Below are 19,731 nucleotides of genomic sequence, written 5' to 3'. Positions count from 1 at the left end.
CTTTTATATTGTTTATTTATTTATATATACATACATATAAATATATATATATATATATATATATAGATTGATAGTTAGATAGATACGCACTATTGGAAAGAACTATTGGTCAGTACTTTTAACAAAAAACATTTTTAAATAAAAAAAAAGAAATATATAGTAAAATTAATTAACGATTAAAATGACGAAAAATTAACGGCAGAAAGATAGACGAAAACCCGGTTTATTTTTTGCATGAAATGAAGATGATAAAATATATATGAATGAAACAAAAATAAAAGTACATTTTTGAAAAGAACATATTTTTTACCTTTTTTATAAAAAAATAGTGTAAGGTTTTAATTCTTAAAACATTTCTATTTCAAAATAATTCTTAAAACATTTCTATTTCAAAATTATGCGTAATTGTAAAAGAAATTGCCTTTTTTTTATTACTTTTTTGTTTAATTTCTTTCGTTATTGTGAGTGCGGAATTTTTCAATTGAACTTTCACCGAGTGCTTCACGAGTTAGAGTGAATAAATTACAAAATGCGCTCATTGCGGGATGATAATATAATACAAGCTCCATTCATTTCTTGACCGCTACACGTAGAATTTATACCACCATTTTATCGATCAACTCAGTTTGTTAATTGAAATTCTCTATTAGCAAGAGTGTTCAAACTTGAATATAGACTCTTTGTCTGATTCCAATACAAGTCACTATTGTTTTCTAAATGTTGTAAGCAACTTTAGAGGCCAATAATCAAAATTTCGATAATTTTCGACATAAACTAACTGGCGGAAAACTAAAATACATAAATTTAAATTTTTAAAGATCCGCTTTTCAAGGTGACTGAAAAATAGAACTTATTAATGTTCTCAGTAAATAATTACGAAATCAGACTAATAATGTTTTTTATCTGCATAACATATTTTTTTGTCCAATTTAAATATTTAGCATCAAAATATGATGAGGGAAACTGCAATCCAAAAATATTGTCTTACTTAAGTCAGAAGAGCTGTCAAAAGTTTACGCGCATATTGTTATTATTATCACTTTCTGTGTCTATCACTACACGGACAAAACAGATCTGGTAAAATTAACGTACTGTTTGGTAATGATATTTCGAAAAAAAAAAACGAATTTCTGGCTTTAAAAACCAAAATATACAGCATTTAAATTATTAATTTATAGTTCTTACAACAACACACAGTAGGAAATGAAAAACTGAAAAGCAAATTCAACCGAATAAATGTTTTTTACACCATGCTCTAAGGTATCAGCTAATTCAATAGGAAAAGGAAAAAATTGTAGGAAATTAATTGTAGCAAATTTTCTGCATTTACCATTTTTTATACCTCATAAAACAATAATTTTGTTAATTTTGCTTTTTTTTGTTTTATGTAAATTTTTTTAATAAATTTATAATTATTACTAAAACGTTTCAGTAAAAGTATACTGAGTTATTTGATCTTCCTATAAAGCCAGACACGCGGTAAATTTTATCACATTCCGGTAGTTTGGCCATACTTTTTTTTTCAGTATGAGACCACAGCTGATTAATACTAAAATATTTCTAATAAACATACTAAAATATTTCTATGGGGAATTTCAAGAAACAAAATACAAAATCCATGTTTGATCGAAATTTTTTTCCTTCTGATGTACATGCGAGTAAAAAATTTTTCTTCATGAAAAAAACAGGTTTTTTATGTTAATTGATGGGTAAAAAGATGCACAAGAAAAAATTATTTTATCAAACTTGTTCCCTTGCTAATTTGCTTTAGCGTTAGTAAAGATATAATAGCCATATTTTTAATAAAATGCTGTAGAACAAATATAATTTATTTAAATGTGTAATTTTTCATACGATTAAATCAAGATCAGAAAAACATAAAGGTAATTAATTTATGATCATAATTTTCGAAAATTAAAGTACACAATTTGTTTTTATGAAATCAAACTCCTTTCTATTTTTCTAATAAATGAAAAAGCAATGAAATATTTCCTCTTATAAATTGGAAAACAAAATATTCAAAAACAATCGAGATATTTAAGATCAACATATTTTTTTTGAATGCGAGGTTAAATATTTTTTTTCCTTTGAAGCATAGATGGCTGTCTAATTTAATATTGAACTATTTCAATTCGCTCACCCTTCAAGTCAAATATGTGTTAATATTTTTTTAGTGGAAGATTCGTTTTAATTCTTTATTTGAAATCTATAATGCATAAGCTTTTAACAGAATCAATTTTTAAGTGGAAAACTCCTTTTCGATAAAAAATGAGTAAAAAATCTTTTTTCCCTTAATTTTGAGAAACTAGTTTTAAAGTAATTGTTTTGTTTCATTGCTTAATCGATTAACAGTACCTCCAAAAATTCTATATTAGAAGAGCAGATAATTATAAATGTAACAGATTCAAATAGTTGAATCAGCATTATAAAAATTAAGAGTAGTTTTAAGCTTTAAAAAAATGACAGAAAATGTAATGGCATTATTTATTGAATAGAATATTTCTTAAAAAAAATATTTTCGGCTTAAACTATATTTCGTCCAAACAAAAAAAATTAGCAATTAGTATACACTGTTAAAAATTTTGGTCAGCAGTTGCAGTTAGGGGTTATAGTAAACTAAGAGGGCATTTTTGATTGTTTGTTTATTTATTGAAAACACATATTTTGATAAGCATTTGAATTATTTTATGGCTTCATTGAAGAAGCATATCGTAAGAAAAATAAGCACAGTTTTAGTAATATATATGCGCACTACCTCTTTCAAATAATTGTAATTTTGTTCATTTATGTACTTAAAAATACATTTACTTTACCTCAACAATAAAAATAGTGGCAACTATACACCATTTTTTAACAATGTAAGGACCTATATATCCTAGGGGCCCGTTTACCAGAGCATCAACTGTTTTTTTTTTTTTTTTTTTTAAAATTCATTTTATTTATTTATTTTTTGAATCATATAAAAACAAATATTTCCATTTAATATACTAAAATAAAAAAGAAACAATTTTTCTCAACATAATATCCAGTTTTGACAAGTTTTTAAAAATCAAAAGAGGTTTTTATTTTGCAAATTATAAAGTTATTTCCGAAGTTAAAATAAAAGAAAAAAAGAAAGAAAGAAAGGAAAGAAAGAAAAAAGAAATGAAACGAAATGAACGAGTAATTGCACTTTGCAGGCAAGGGAAATTTCGTTGGAAAAGTAGAGCTAGCAGTAACGAGGCCCACATGAAAAAGCTTTAAATACAGAATAGTGATGCAACGTGAGATTTAAGGAAAATCCATGAAATTGTGCATTTAACATGAGTCGTTATTTACCAATGAATCGGTAAAAAATGCAGTAAATTCTAGATTATAAGTATTGATTCCCTTAAATAGTAGTAATCATTTTTGAGTCCATTTGAACTATAAACAAGCAATTTTGACTAATTTATATATTTCCAGATGATATTTAATAAAAAATAATATTAATTTTTTTAACTGCTCAACATTGTGAACGAACCTTATCCTGTCATAGTTTAAAAGGGCAATCAGTGGTGGTGCTGAAAAAGAACACTAGAAGAGCTCATATTCTAAACATATAGAAGAACACCTATAAAGATGTTTTTCTATATAGAAGAACACCTTTAGCTCATATTCTAAAAGAGGGAGAAATCGGTAAAAACAAATTCAATGTAAGGAAACGCGGTTATCCTACTTATCTAATATGCTAATTTATATAAATTCGACATAACTTCAAATAAATTTAAATTTTCGTATACCCCTGGAAATATGTTCAAAGCATTTGAGTATAATATAAGAAATTTTATGACAGCTAATATACATGAAAAATACGAAATCAGGAAAAAATTACGGTTACCGAAAGTAATATTTTCTAATATTTCAATAAAATATTAGAAAATATTACTATATATAATAATATTTTATTATTAAGCTCACTGATTTAAAATTAATTTGTATTTCGTTTTAATTTCTATACAATAATATCATTGAACTTTGCTTTATTAATTTACTTATTAGTTAATTTACATATTTCACCACGTTTTTGTCATGCATTGAGGAAGAACGTGCGGAGGCGCTCGAAACATGTTTTAGAATTTCATAATTTTCCCCACAGTTTTAAAAAAATTGGGTAAAATTACCGTACTGTTGGACTAGAAACATTTCTGGTAATAAAAACGTAAATCTGGTTAATACTACCATATTTTACGGTATTTTAAACCAATCTTTTGGAAGTTTTTCTCGTTCATATGCTAACGGTTTAACAGAATTCCAGGTTTATAATTTCTGGTTCTGATCAAAACAATTAAACAGAAATTTTGGTTTTCAAAATTACAGTTCTTATTATTACGCATTTAGTTAGAAATGCAAAACTGAAAAGTAAATTTAACCCAATAAATAAATTTTACGCTATGTTTTAAGGTATCACGCTAAGTTTACCAAATTTCACCTCATCTAACAAATTTTATTAGATATAAAAAACTATTTTATAGGCCAATTTTTATCATATATCTACAAGTTATTTTTTGTAACCATGTAATTTAAAATTTTTCAGATACAACTATATGGATACAACAGTGATCTTTATCAAAATATTTCTGAAGCAATGGCACTGCAGAAAAATCAAGGATTGGTTGGAATATCTATTTTGTTGCAGGTAAGGCAAGTTTTTTCATGCTTTAAATTTAAAATAATTAAAGACCGGACTGTGTAGAGATCAGGGAACTGGCCTTGCACCAGAAAGGTTCTGGGTTTGAAACCCGGGTGAGACATGGATGCTCTTTCCTGCTCTATTTTATCTGCCCTTGCTGTGGGAGCAGCGTTGGCTCACCAAATATGGTGCTCCTGGCAGAGTGGCCAACAAATATGCCCTATAAATGCCTGAATTGATGAAATGTTAGCACAAGTGGGCAGTGGAAATTTGAAATGTTAAAAAAATTGTTAAGAAATCTTAACTTAACAAATATATTAGTTTAATTCAAAAGTGATTATTCAAGGGATTTATAAATCAAATTCAAAACGCTGAAGAAAAATAATGGTTTTTAAACCTAACTTTATTTTAAAAAAAACTTTAGAACAGAGTAAATTTAAAAGCAGAAATTCTGAAACTAAAAATTTTAGCAAATACATTAAATTTGTTGCTTTTTCCTTAGAAAAGTTTTCAGGATTTGCAAAATTTTTCTTTCGAAACATTATTGTATTTAATAATTTCTCTCGTATTCTGAAATAATTTCAATAAAAATACAATTTTCTCTATTAAAAGCTCCTTGAAGATAGTTTTATTATATGCGCTAGACTTTTCAAATAACTGAAAAATGCAGACTCCCTTCTATTTAAATAATAATAATAATAATTTTTATTAGATGCAGTGAAGTAGTTTAGCTGTGATAAAAATATCCCATTTTGTTTTTGATAACATCGAATGTAAAAATCTTTAAAATTAATTGATAATCATTAATAGGGATTAGAAATACCTATATACTTTAGATATTTGAAAATAATTTAATCCACTAAGTACTATTAAATACGGATTTGAGTTTTTGGAAAGAGATTTTTTACCAGCATAAGCCTGTTACTTTAAAGTGATTATCTAGTCCTAACTGTTGGAGATATCGAAGAATCAGAAAAGATTTTAACAATGGGAGAAAATTATTTTATTTACGAAAAAAAAAACGAATTATGATAAATTATGAGGATGAATAGTCATTGTAGATAAATGTGATGATTGAATATTTTAACATTTGTTATTGCTATCCGAATTTTGATGATTGAAAAAAAATTTTCTTTCAATATCGTTAATGTTTTCTAAAAATTTGGACATTCTTAAAATTTAAAAGGAAAAAAAAAGAAATATTGTTTGTTGCATTTCTCATTATATGTACATGGTGTGAATAATTGATTATTTAACTATAGCCAAATACTTATTATTTATAATTACTGTGTAACCCGTTTAAGAAGTTCCCGCGTAAAAAAATTTCCCACGTTAGAAATTATATTTTGAAAACACCAAATACCATTATGTTATATTTACCTTTATAAGAAGTTTTTTTCCCGATTAAGAAGTTTTCCCTAGCTTCCATTTTTTTAAGCTTATATTTAAAATGTCTTATCTTGTTTTACCTTTCCCTCAGAAACAGGTTTGTGAACTATGCGAAATTAACAATGACCACTGACCTTCCTTGCTCCTTCTATGTACTGTAAAATAGTAAAGAAGAACGTTTGACAATTTTAGATGGGCCAGTATGAATGTTACAGAAAAATTACCGATTTTAGTTATGGATAAATCGAAAAAACCTCTATGTTTTCCAAATTTTAAGTCGCTGCCGTGTGATTATGACAGTAATCAAAAATCCTGGATAACAATTGCAATTTTTGAAGATTATTTCAAAAAGAAACAATGAAACATCATAATCTTTGTAGACAACTGCATTTATATACAGGGTGTCCCAAAACGACCGCATAATCTCTGAAAAGCTAGATTTCTCGTTGGGAGCACATAAAAATTGCCCAAAGAAGCGTTCCTGTACGATCCATAGTTTACGAGAAAAATACGAAAAACAAAGTATGACGTCACTGCTGATGCAAGAAAAAACACTTTATTGGACATATCCACGGCGTGCTCAAGCCTGCCTCGACATGCACGGCGGACACTTTGAACATTTGCTTTGAATTGTGCATAGTCTACTGCTGTTGATATGTTCAATAAAGTGTTTTTTCTTGCACTGGCAGTGACGTCATACTTTGTTTTTCGTATTTTTCTCGTAAACTATGGATCGTAGAGAAACGCTTCTTGGGGCAGTTTTTATGTACTCTCAACGAGGAATCTAGCTGTGCAGAGTTCATGCGGTCGTTTTGGGACACACGGCATATANAATAATTTTCTTGTTTATATAAATATATAAACATCAGTTGCCTTCATTTTAAAAACGGTTGTTAGAATCGTTTATTTTGAACAGAACCAATTAAATTAAATATCTGTATCGTAAAAATATATCAACTTTGATAGCAAGCACTTTGCTCGAACTTCCAGGAAGTCAAATACCCCTTTAATCTTAATAATGATGAAAAGTTTTGATATAAATATGCATTTATTAAATTGTTTCGTTAATTCATCTTAAAGTATGAAGCACAGCTGAAGTTACTACTATTGTTTTCTTATTTTTTTCAATACATAAATATTTGTTAACTCTTTCAGACTGGAGACTTATCAAATCCAGAATTAAGGATTATTACCAGCCAGTTACACAAGATAGTGCATAGAGGTAAATATATATTTCATATTCACGAAATTACTCATCTAAATGGACTCATGAAGTACTGGATTACATCTTCAAAACAAGTCACTCTAATATTTTTATGTTTATGTAAAAGTTTAAGTAATTCTAATTAATTTAACGAATGTAATATAGTATTTAAAATCATCTGAATAAGCAATGTGCTAATTCATTTCTGGGAAAAGTTGGAAAGCTAACTATATTTTATTGCTTATTATTCACGTGCATTACATATTCTTGTTTTGTATTGTTGTTTCTCTTACGTTTATTATTTTATTCCTATTGGATAACTTTTGGGTAAAAATATTGAATTCAATTTCTTTTTTGCATATTCTTGCACAAGTTAAAACCCCAATGTAGTCAGGTTTACTAACTATATATCTTCGATCTTTGTCATCAATTGCTGAAGAGACACTGAAAATTAGACTTCATGTTTAACTTAAAATCCAATATATTAAAATCATGTTTTCGTAGTAATGAGCAAAATATTTAACAATTAATTAATTGAAAATCGACTAACAGAATGTGCTATCAGCACGTATAAATGTTAGTATAAATTGAACTCAACTCAATAACTTTGTTTAAAAATTTTCTTTAAAAAATTTCATTTTAAAAAATGCATGAATTAAAATATCTACAGAAAATTGTTTCTATTTTATTACCTCTAGATATTTCATCTTTTACTAACATACGTTTGTATCTTAGCTATCCAATTACGTCTTTATTTTTATAAACATTTCCCTAAGTGGCTTTTTCTTTTCATTTAATATTGACAGATAACAATTGACTTACAATACACATTATATAGAAACAAAAATAAATAAATCGATAAATAACTTATACATAATTAAACGGAGGGAAAAAGCATGGATAATGCTACCAGAATATGGTAACAATCACTGTGTTTCTGACTCTATGGAAACACATAAGAGTTCGGTACTCTTTACCGAAGCGCTTTAGTAGTGATTTTGGTAAAATTTAATAATAAAGTATAATTTCTGATAATTAGGAAAATGTGTTAAAATTTTGTAATTTTATAATGATACCTAAGAGAGTGGCATAAAAATCCTTTATTCTGTAAATTTTAAACTTCCGCTTTTCGTTTTTTTTCCTTTTTTCTTTCTTCTTTTTTTGCTAAATGTGTGATGATACGAGCTGTAATTTTGAAAACCAGAATTGCCGATAAACTGATTCCCTATGTACTGAAAAATTATAAAATGAATGATTGAAATACCGTATATTTTTGTTTCATTAGCCAGAATCATGTTTTTTTTTTACAAAATTTTATATTTCTTTACTGTTATCTATTTTTACCAGCATTTATTTCTCCCTGTACAAATTTCTAATCATTCTTCATTGGTAAAAAATAAATAAATAATACTTATTTTTTAATAATAGCGTCGCCTTTGAAGATGCCGGAAGTGCTACACATATATCGTTACGCGGTGGGCACCTGTGAACCAAAGTTACGGAGGCAAACAACATTACCAAATTACCACACTGCTACTCATATCTGTTCATAGGGTAGGCCACATTCACACATCAAACAGAGGACAACACACAGAGAAACATCCATGCCCTGATCGAGATTCGAACCCTCAGCCATTTTCTTCACAGTCAGGCAAGCTAACCATTCGACCACCTGACCGACCCACAAATAAAAATATAAAATATTTTTAATGCTGCGTATATAAAAGTTTTTTTTTAAAAAATCCCTCTCCCACAGAAAAAATAGTGAATTTTTTAAGTATTAAATTAAATAGATCATTTACGAGATTTTAAATAGCCCTTCAAAACGAAATGAATAATTCGATTTCAATTCGAATAATAGAAGGAGTTTATTCTATCACTTACATTCAATAAACTAAATTTATTATTTAGAAACCAATAATGCAAAAACATCAGCTAAACACACAACAAGCAGATAAAATTAGAAATAATCGACTCTCTTTACCTCAAAAAGACCATAAGAATCCCTCTTTGGAATTGATAATGTATGGAAAATTAAACAAGCTGTAACATATTCTCATGTAACTCCTCTAAATTTATTCATTACATAGTCCACACTTATTTACCTTCCCCGATGTGTTTGAGTCCAACTAATTTCACATTCTATGATTACTATTAAACAGAAAAGATGCGAAATTTTAATAAGAAACACAGTTTAACAACTTCTTAGATATACAGCCGGATTAAAAAATTCATTCTAAACTATTTCTGCTTTTTTCAACTCTTGTCATTTCATCAATTTCCAACAGAAATTTCAGCTTGTCTATGAAATTAAATCATTAAATTTGGTATAAGAATTTTCTATAATTTTATAAGCATTTCCCCATCGGCTTACTCTTTTCTTCAGCATCGACTGATGACAATTTAAATTTACTGACAATATACGCTACATGAAAACAAAAGGTAAAAATAAATAAATAAAGCAAATAAATAAGACAAACAAATAAAACAAATAAATAAGCATACATTTCACAACATTCTTTACTGTTAAACAAATAAACATATAAAATATGTATGAATGCTCAGTATATAAATAATTTTCTTGTTTATATAAATAAAAAAAAAATAGTAATAAAGTTTTATATTAAGTTGATCTTTTATGTTGTTTTAAATTGATCTCAAAAACAGGCTGGATGCTTTCGTTTTTAATTTCATATATTCGTTAAAATAAATTTATTATTTAGAACTCAGTGAGGCAAGAGCATCAACCAAAAACACAACAAACAAATGAAATTAGAAATTATCGGTTTTCATTATCTCAAAAAGACCATAAGAAAATTAACATTCATTGCTCTCTTAGGAATTGATAATGTATGGAAAATTAAACAAGCTGTAACATATTCTCTACTAACTCTTCTAAATTTATTCAATACATTATCCACAATGATTTACTTTCCTCGATGCCTCTTGGGGCCACCCTACTCAGCGAGTCTTTTTGAGTCCAACTAATTACACATCCTATGAGTACTATTATACAGAAATGATACAAAACTTTAATAAGAGACATAGTTTGACAACTTCTTAGATATACAGCTGGATCTTTCCCCTCTCCAAAATTGTACTCCCACAGACCATATATATTACTTAACCTTTATTATTAAGAGACAATGAACTATTGATCTGAACCTTCTTGTTCGACTAGTGCAATTTTCCCTGGAGAAACATTAAGCACAACTTCGAAACAGTAGCGTACGGAGAAGAACCCATTGATCGACATTCGAGGGCTTCACAAAGCTCTCAGTATTTCTTTAGATAGAGCGATTTAAAAAAATATATTATAAAAGTCAAAAAGCTGGGAGTAATTTTTGAAATGGATTATCTATTTTTTCTCTCTTCGTTTTGCTCTATTTACATTTGTTGGCGGTCAAAATTATTGTCATCAATTATTATTTTAAATCAGAATATATGTCTCAGAGGTAATGTCAGAAAAACGGATGGTTTATCCGGAGAAGTATTTCTATTTTGTCATAAAATAAATCTCTATTTTCTGAAATATGAGTTTGTAATTATATTATATTTTAAATGATAAATTTGACTTTTTTGTTTGGTATTTCCAGAACTTATCTTCACTTTTATTCAAATTTTTTGTAAATATGTGTGGTGTGAACATTAAATATTTAAGGCATACCTAATGATGTTTATTCAAGGAAAACATAGCAGGTATTTAATATAACGATGTGTCCAGTAATACAGTATGTAGTTTAAGAATTAATTGCATCTAAATTTGAACCTCTGTGAAATTGTAAAAAAATAATAATTTTCATTATAATTTAACAAAAGTAATATTATAATATTTTGAGTTATCATGAAATACCTTCATCCATGGTTACTTAGGACACATTTTAATTTAAGAAGTCGGTATCAGCCAATTTAAGAACAATCAGCCGAGAAAGTAGTTAGTATCTGCAAAATACGAATTTAAAAATATGTTGTATCATTACACGTATGAAAGTTTTCTTAAACATAGATATATTAAGAAGAAAATATATAAAACAAGGAGTTTAAGTTACTTATCTAAATGGAATAACGTAACCCTGCAATAAGAATTCAATATTAGGCCTACATTACTTGCTAATGGCATCACAAAAGTACCTATATTGCTCAAAACATTTATTTTTACTATAGAAAATGAAAGTGTTCAAAATATTCTTTATGCTTTTATTTCAGGAAGTTCAATTTTAAGTGAAAGCCGAAACAAAAAGCATAGTAATATCTATCCTACATATATATATATATATATATANATATATATATATATATGTATAGATAGATGGATAGATAGATAATGTCTGCGTATGTAAGGGGGAAAATTAGTAAAATGGTTTATTCCTAATTCGCGTTTGTATATGAAGGCCTACAGATATTACTAATATAAATAGTCTAATATTTCTATATTTCTTTATATTTCTGAATCCTTCATGGTTTTAAGTAAAAATAAATAATTTTTGGATCGGTTAAATAATGTTTTTTTTAATAGTTTAAAGGAATTAAATACTATACATTTTTTATTTTTCTCTCCTTAGAACTTCTTTTTGATTCTGAGTTAATGTTTTATTACGTTTTTCCAAACATTGTCATTCTTAATTTTTTTTCTTTCATCGATGACAAAACTGACTTCTAAATGTCTATATTTTGACCAATTATATTATACATGGTAGCTAAAACCTCACTCTTTATTGTTTTGCTTTCTGAGAAATTTAGTTGAATGCTGGATTAGTTTGCTTTCCTTCTTTCTTCTTGCATATAAACTCTTTGCATTCACGTTAGAATTATTATTATTTTGGGTATAGATGCATTATAAAGAGTAATTTTTATCATAGCATAATTATTCTTTCTTTCGAAATGCCTTAATTGTGAAGGAATGCATTCCGAGGAGAAGCATTGCGTTCATTTCATCAAGTTTTTATTCTTATTTTTGTAATACATCAAAGATCTTTATATCAAATAATATTATATGTTATGTAATATATTGTAGCATTTGTTGATATAATGTTTTTGTGTAGTAAATTATGAATGTAATATAGAACGAATAATTTGTATTCTTTCTGCTACAGCTTCATAAGTCTACAGTAACTATCAAATAAATTTAGATGAATGAATTTTGAGTACAGATAAAAGTTAACAACTCTATCAATCATTCTCTCTTCCAACTCAGTGTAGTCGACAGATTTACACCTATCAGTTTTGCATTCGAAATGTTATATTAAGAATTCAAAATGATTTTCGATTAAAACAATAGCTCATTGCGTTTCAGATTTCATTATTTCCAATCTAAACGAACCTTCACTCATACATGCATTAAGAGGTCGGCATTTTGAACGGAACTTGATAGCAAATTGATACTAAAGTCACGAGCATGCCAAGTGTATTTACGAGGGCTTGATTAACGATTCTTAGTTAGGTTTAGCCCTTTGTGAGTACAGATACGGATGTTTAATCTCGAAATCAGAAAGCTCATATTCATGAACTATTTTAATTGACGACAGATAAGATAAGAACCTTCAAAAGTGCACTCGAAAGCGTTTAATTGAGATGCAGTAATTGCTTGAGCCAAGGGAATCCAATCCTGACTATTTGAAATGCATTTCAATGGCGTTTGTAAATTTCGACGACGTTGAAACGATGAAGACAATATTTAAAATATGATATATTAATTTAACACTAATTAAAACGAAGGAAAATCACCAGGCTATTTGCATACATATTTAACTATGTTTCATTTGAATATGTAACGTTTATTAGAGAATTTGATTTTATATCATACTTATTTGTGATGTTAATAAGTTTGTATTTTAAGTTAATTAAACGACATATTCAGCATTAATTTTCAATATGTGGTATAAATTATGATGAAACTGTAAATTAGCTTACATTTGTTCTTAAAAACTGTTGGCAGTTTTTTTAATTCTTTTGCTTTGATATTTGTTGAATTTTTGCAATAACTTTTTTCAATAACAAGGCTATTAAAACATGAACCAATGATAAATATAACAAATCGCATTCCAGCTCCTGTTGTGGGTTTTGAAGAAAAAATTAACCGTGCACATTCTAGGTTTTGAACTATAAAATCTTAAAATGTGTGCACATTGATTGTATAACTCGGAAGCAGTTTCTAGAACACTTGATTATTTTGTACACGTATGTACAAAATAATTAAGTGTTCTAGAATTTGTTCTGGAATTTCTAAATTTGTTTTTTTAATTAATTTTATAAATTTCTATTTATTTTATTCATTTTTATTTATTTCATTCATTATTATTCAATTTTACTTATTTTTATTCAGTTTTATTTATTTTTTTTATTAATTTCTCTTATATTGGGAATTCAGTTTTGTTGTTGTTGTTGTTATGAATTTACGTCACACTCGAGCTGCACAATGGGCTATTGGAGACGGTCTGGGAAACATCCCGGAGGATGATCCGAAGACATGCCATCACAATTTTGATCCTCTGTAGAGGGGGTGGCGCCTCCGCTTCGGTAGCCCGACGACCTGCACGCGAAGAATTCAGTTTTGAGTTGTGCTTCAATTAACAGAATTTTTTGATAAAATGTTGGCAAAAAAGCAGAAAGGACTTCGATGTAATTGATATCTGCTGAGAACATTACAATATGCAAGTTTTTTTTATCATCATTTTATCATAAACGCGAACGACTAAGCGACTGTTCATTTGGACGATTGACTGAAAACATATTTTTACTCACACTTAATATTATATGTTACATGACAAAGCTAAATGTAGCTTTGAAATATGCTCGCAAAACACTCGCTAGCCATTGTACTCGTAATCTAAGTATATACTGTAAAAATTAAATGAGCAAATTGTTATGCATTATTTTAAAGAATAGGTTTATTTTATTTACAAACAAAAGAGTAAATATATTCTGTGACATTTCATGTGGTCCCCAATAATCCAGCATTAATTATATTCAACGTTGCAAAATGTAAGAATTATATATTTATAATATTTTTTAAGCTATTTAGTTCTAACGGTTTTTTTTTTCAACTGATTAAAAACTACAATTATTGTTATTTTATATTCTTTAAAAATATCTGAACAAATCGATTTAACTATTTGTAATTATAAGTGTTGCTGGCAAGATTTGTTAGAATTTTTGCGTCTTTTTAACCTTAATTGATCTTGAAAAAAAATCTTAAATGTTTCCTCATACCTAAAAAGTATCCCGCGGCTGTGGCGATTCGATGGTGGATTCCTATTTCCATTCAATTTGTTTTTGTTAGTTCGCCTAGAAGGCTAGCGAGTATTTTTTGTGTCCTGATATGACAAAAAAAATCGCTAGTAGCAGATGTTCCGTGTCTCTACCGTGAATATTTTTGTTTACTTCTGACCAAGTGATCGTGAGATCTTAGTAAAGATCGCATTTTCTACCCCGTTGATGCGCTAACGCTCTACATGGGGAACAGCTGTCGTGTTCCTATATCACTCTGATTCTAGAAACGAACCAAAGGGTGGAGCACAGATCAAATTGCGTTTTCCACCCTGTTGCTATCCCCTTCCCCCGAATTCGAGAGACACACAATCTGTTACTGGTCTGTGAGTAATTATATATCCTTTTGGTTGAAACCCTGCTTTTCCTTAAAACGAAATTAGACAGTTTTTCCTTCTTTTTTTTTTACTCGTATATGTTTCGCTGCGCATGCATTTTTTCTGATACTTTTTGCGTTTTTTATCCTTTTGATTTTTGTTTTTGAAATTGATTCACTTCATTTTGTCGCACCTGAATGTTAGAAAGTTTTAATATTATGTTGCAGGGACAAAATTATTCTACCACGTCTAATGATCTTAGAGTATTCCATAAATACGCAATTTATTTTAGTAAATATATATATATATATNACGTTTTTGTGTCTGATTTCGTAACTTAATTAATAGTTAGCACTAATTAATTAACATATTTGAGGTCACCCCCAGGAACCATTAAGATTGACACTTAGTTCGTGAAAATCCGATCATTAGAACGAAAGTTATTCAGGGTGATTCGTTTTTTTTTTTGCGGACTGTACACATCGCTTTAAGTCATGCTTCTGGCTTAGCGCTTTCGATTTAATAATGGATTTTAAAAATGAGAGTGCTATGTGCAATATTGAGGATCTTTAGGGTTTCAAAATATAAAAAAATACAAGCATTTTTCTAATTAGTTCAATAATAAATAACGATAATTATAGGAATAGGGCTTTCAGTCTCCTAAGAAAAAAACGAAATTCATGCCAACTTAAAAATTGTGGACTAATTGAAGCACTACACAAACGAATTGTACTTTTAATTGTTTTTTCTTACAAACATTATATATTTAAACTTTTGCAGCCTTATATCTGCTGTCAGTCTCTTGTTTTTTACTGAATAACATGAAAATACAACTGCAAAGGATATAATTAAATTTAAATGCCAAGAATGAAAGATTGACCTGCATTTGACTGTACTTCACGCTAAAGCTCACTTTATAAAAATGTTCCGTGGGCAGGTCATTATCAAATACTTGTAATAATATTTTTGAATCAGCTTTAGTATTGAAAGTAACTAACAATGATTTTCCGCACTGATAGTGAAAGCTATATTTAAGGATTATGTTCAAATAAGAAAACAGAAAAAAAAACACTAATTTGCCTAATTATACCTATTTTCATCATAATAATTAAAAATTTTGTAAGTATTTTTCATTCTCATGAAAAGTATTATTAGTCATCATAATCTGCATTTAGTCGTAGATTAACGAAAATTAAATTAAACAACAAAATAGGAGTAGAAAGAGAATTAAATAGAACATGTTGCCATTACAGAAGCTTTGAATTTTAATCAGTTAACTAAATATTACCAGCTATACAAACAAACAAAAAATCACTGAAGCGACTGAGGTTAGTTAATGGAAATTCCTAAATCTAGTCATTTCAGCAAATATCGCGAAAATCTGCATTAAATCATCACATCTATAAAAATTAAGTAGATTGGCAAATCGCCCAGTTTTTCGTGGAATATATTTTCGTAAATAATGATTCCGTAAATGATGATGAATATATTTACGTAATAATTCCGTGGAATATATTTCCGTATAAGGCTTACATCAAAAAGGCAATTTTGCGGTTATCATATTCTTCGGGATAAAACAGAAGTTTAAAATCAAAATTATGAATATTCTTAAAGATCCACCCCACCCATAAAGCCGAAACGACTCAAACTTGCTGCGAGATACATTACACATATTCAAGTATCTTTTCAACCAATCTAAAGTAATATACTAAAGTATATATTTTATTTTATAACTTGAGTTTACAAATATCAAAGTTTAGTTCCGTAACCTTGTAATTTTAAAACCAGTCCAGAAGACAAGGGAACTCTTGGGTCGAGAATGGGGGCAATCTTGCTTTCATGGTGAACTTTTTGATAGAACTAATCTGCATTTGCGCTACCTTGAAAGGACCTGGGAGCAAAATTTTTATCAACCAGCTACCACTGGGAGTGAAATCTGGGTCAAATCATTGGGAGGTGAAAGCTGTATGTTCTGAGCCACCACGGCTTTTACGTTCTAAGTTCTTGTTCAGATTAACTGCAATCTAATATGATACACAAAAATAAATCAAATGGACATTCGACAATTTGACAGCATTTAACACACTATTTAAAAAACCTCCAACACATAAAGCACAAACAATTCAGACGTATGGTTTATTTCAAGAATAACCATTGTATTCCTTTCAGAATTTTCAGAATGACCTTTGTATTCCAAAAGTTTCAAACTTCTCAACTTTAGTCATAAGACGATTTTTAAATCTCATGAAATTTCATTAGAAATATCCAGTCTTTTCTCCGCAATGCTTGAAAGGATACTCTAATATGAGGTTTTAAAGCAAAAATAATTCAAATAGTGAGGCGAAAACCCGTCAAAAATTGCCACAAATCGATTGAAACGTCCTCAAAATATCTGTATTCCTTTCGTAGAAGGAAAGAGTAAAAAAAAAATGTATTTATTAAATCTATCATTAAATATATTTTAAATATATTATAAAATCTATTATTAATTATATTATTAAACTTGTTTGATATGAATTCTTAGAAGTGTTTCGTACTAAAAATAGAATGAGTAAATTTTGTAATTTTTTCGTGCCTAGTATTTAACATTTTTCTTTCCAAAAGTATGGTTTCCCAGTGCTTAACCAATAAGCATGCGTAATGCAATGCCAAGAAATAAGCATGAATTCATTAAACCTAAAATTTTAAAAACACTTCATATAAAAGTTTTAAAAATCTCTTTTAAACTAATTTAATAACTTTAACCAAGTTCTATTTATTTCCCGTGAGTTAAATAGAATTTATTTTCAGGAGATTGAACAATTTTACTAATGAAAATGGAAAACAGAAACCATTTTGCAATTAAATCTTTACCTATAAACCAAAACTTTATAAGCTACAAATCCAACCGGGTTTTTCTTTTTAAAAAAATACAAATCTAAAATCAAAAAAAATATGCCTTCCTATTTACGACTTTGGTTCACAATCCCTTTTTCAGAGAAAGCTATTGGGAAGGCGAGTTTGATATTATTGAATGAAAATAATTTACAACTGTCTTTTAGTTATTTGATCCGTTATGTATTCTCTTCAAAATATTTGATAATTTTCGAACATTTTAGACACCTTGTATACAGCAAAATGTCAAAAATAACTAGTTCCAAAGTTCTAATAAGTTCTTAGTAAATTTAAAAAAGCGCATCTTATCATTTTCTAATTCAAAGTAAAACATGCATATCCAATATACGACTGAAGCATTATACTCCGAAAGATATTGTAATTGTGCCAAATAGTCGGCAGTTTTGGGGAAACTTTTTTACTCGCTTAAATGATGCCAAATTCCACGTTGATTATCATTCTGTATGCGATAAGCTTCCGCAAAACTCTCTAGCAGTCATTAACTCTTTAATCCCCCAGACATTTTCAATTTTTTTTAAAAACTTTATTCAAGTGTGAGGTAGGAAAATCTTTCAGCTAATCAACATTTCAAAGAACTATGGATTATACTTAGAATGAACATTAAAGATTGGTAGCATAAATTAAAATAAGAAAAGTTAACGGAAAAAGAGCTAAGCAGTAAAGTGAAGATATGAAATCTTTCTCTTTGATTCTACTTTTCTTTAAGACAGAGAAAATTGTCTTAATTTACGATATTATCAGGAGAAGCCCATTAACCGGTCTGCTAAAATCTTGTAAGAAAAATAATTCGCTGATAACGTTGCTATGTACACTTTATTTGAATTAAAGATATTGGTGATAACATAAGTAGTAATAGTTAAGTATTTTTGATCTTGAATTTTGTTTATCTGGGATTTATGAAAAATTTAATAGCCTGAATTAACTTTGCGGTATGTAATGTTTGAGATAGTTTAGATTCAAAAAATGCTAATTATTCTTTTTAAAAAGCTAAATAATTGCTGAAAATAATTAAGATTTTTTTTAATGATTTGTAACGGAAACGCTCGATTAATTTTCTTATTCTCGAACGGTTGAAACTACTTGAGCTACGTTGGAGTGCCTTTTTAAATGAGATCAGTTGAAGGTTCTCTAATCACAACAACTTTTTATTTATTCCGTACGGTTGATTGGTGGACATCATGTACACGCTACTGAATTACGAACTTAAATTTTGGGAGGAAGCTTCATACAGGCTCATTTTAGAATGACACTATCTTTTTTTTTTATACGAAACCTTTTGTTAAATTTTCGCCCTGAAATTTCAGAAAATATATGGAATTAAGCATATATGAACAATACTGTAAAAAATATGATGCATAGTTCTTTAAATAGATTTAGTTGCAAAAAAAAACAGATTGTTTGAAATAATATTTAATTTACATATGCGATTAATTAAATTAAATGTAGAAGTGTATTAAAAACATATAAGTTTGAAGTTACTTTAAGTAGATTTTTGTTTTGTGCCGGTAGTCTTGATTTAAATCTGTAAAATTCTCGTAAATTTCTACGCAATTCATATTGTACGCAATGCTTCACATGCTAATTTTTATAAAACAAAATAAAAATAAAGAAATTTAGAGATTTATAATGCTTTGTGCACAAATCTCCTAGTTATTTTAAACAATAGAATTGAGATTTATGTTTTTACTTAGTGTTTCGGAAATTAATTAAGTATAATAGAGTATAAGAGGTATTTTAAATATAATTAAAACAAAATGTATGCACTAACATTTTCCAGCAGCAGCCAGGGTTATTCATATATATNATATATATATTTCCATGTACTTGATAGAATGAGTTCTTTCACTGCAATGCGCTTTTATAGATCAATTTTTAGAATCTGTTTTTATATTTTTAACAGCATGTTTTATCAGTTAACATGCATCTGTTAATATATCATGTAGTAACGTTTTCTAAACAGTTTTTTTCTCCAGAAAATAAAACCCATTTTCTTATATTTAAAATTTAAT

The 19,731-nt window shown here is 28.1% G+C and overlaps 1 protein-coding gene across 2 annotated transcripts in view; it reads left to right on the top strand.

The window, feature by feature from the left end:
- The window catches only part of LOC107451042 (carbonic anhydrase-related protein 10-like), a 277,509-nt gene that overhangs the window by 196,949 nt on the left and 60,829 nt on the right, over positions 1-19,731 (top strand). For both annotated transcript variants that reach the window (XM_071187499.1, XM_071187498.1), the window contains exons 6-7: positions 4,556-4,657; positions 7,196-7,262. In XM_071187499.1, coding sequence (XP_071043600.1) covers positions 4,556-4,657; positions 7,196-7,262 — 169 coding nt within the window. The remainder of the gene's footprint in view (positions 1-4,555; positions 4,658-7,195; positions 7,263-19,731) is intronic.

This window comes from Parasteatoda tepidariorum, chromosome X1 (genome assembly GCF_043381705.1).
Source record: "Parasteatoda tepidariorum isolate YZ-2023 chromosome X1, CAS_Ptep_4.0, whole genome shotgun sequence".
Taxonomy (NCBI): domain Eukaryota; kingdom Metazoa; phylum Arthropoda; class Arachnida; order Araneae; family Theridiidae; genus Parasteatoda; species Parasteatoda tepidariorum.
This window is presented reverse-complemented; position numbering and strand designations above follow the sequence as displayed.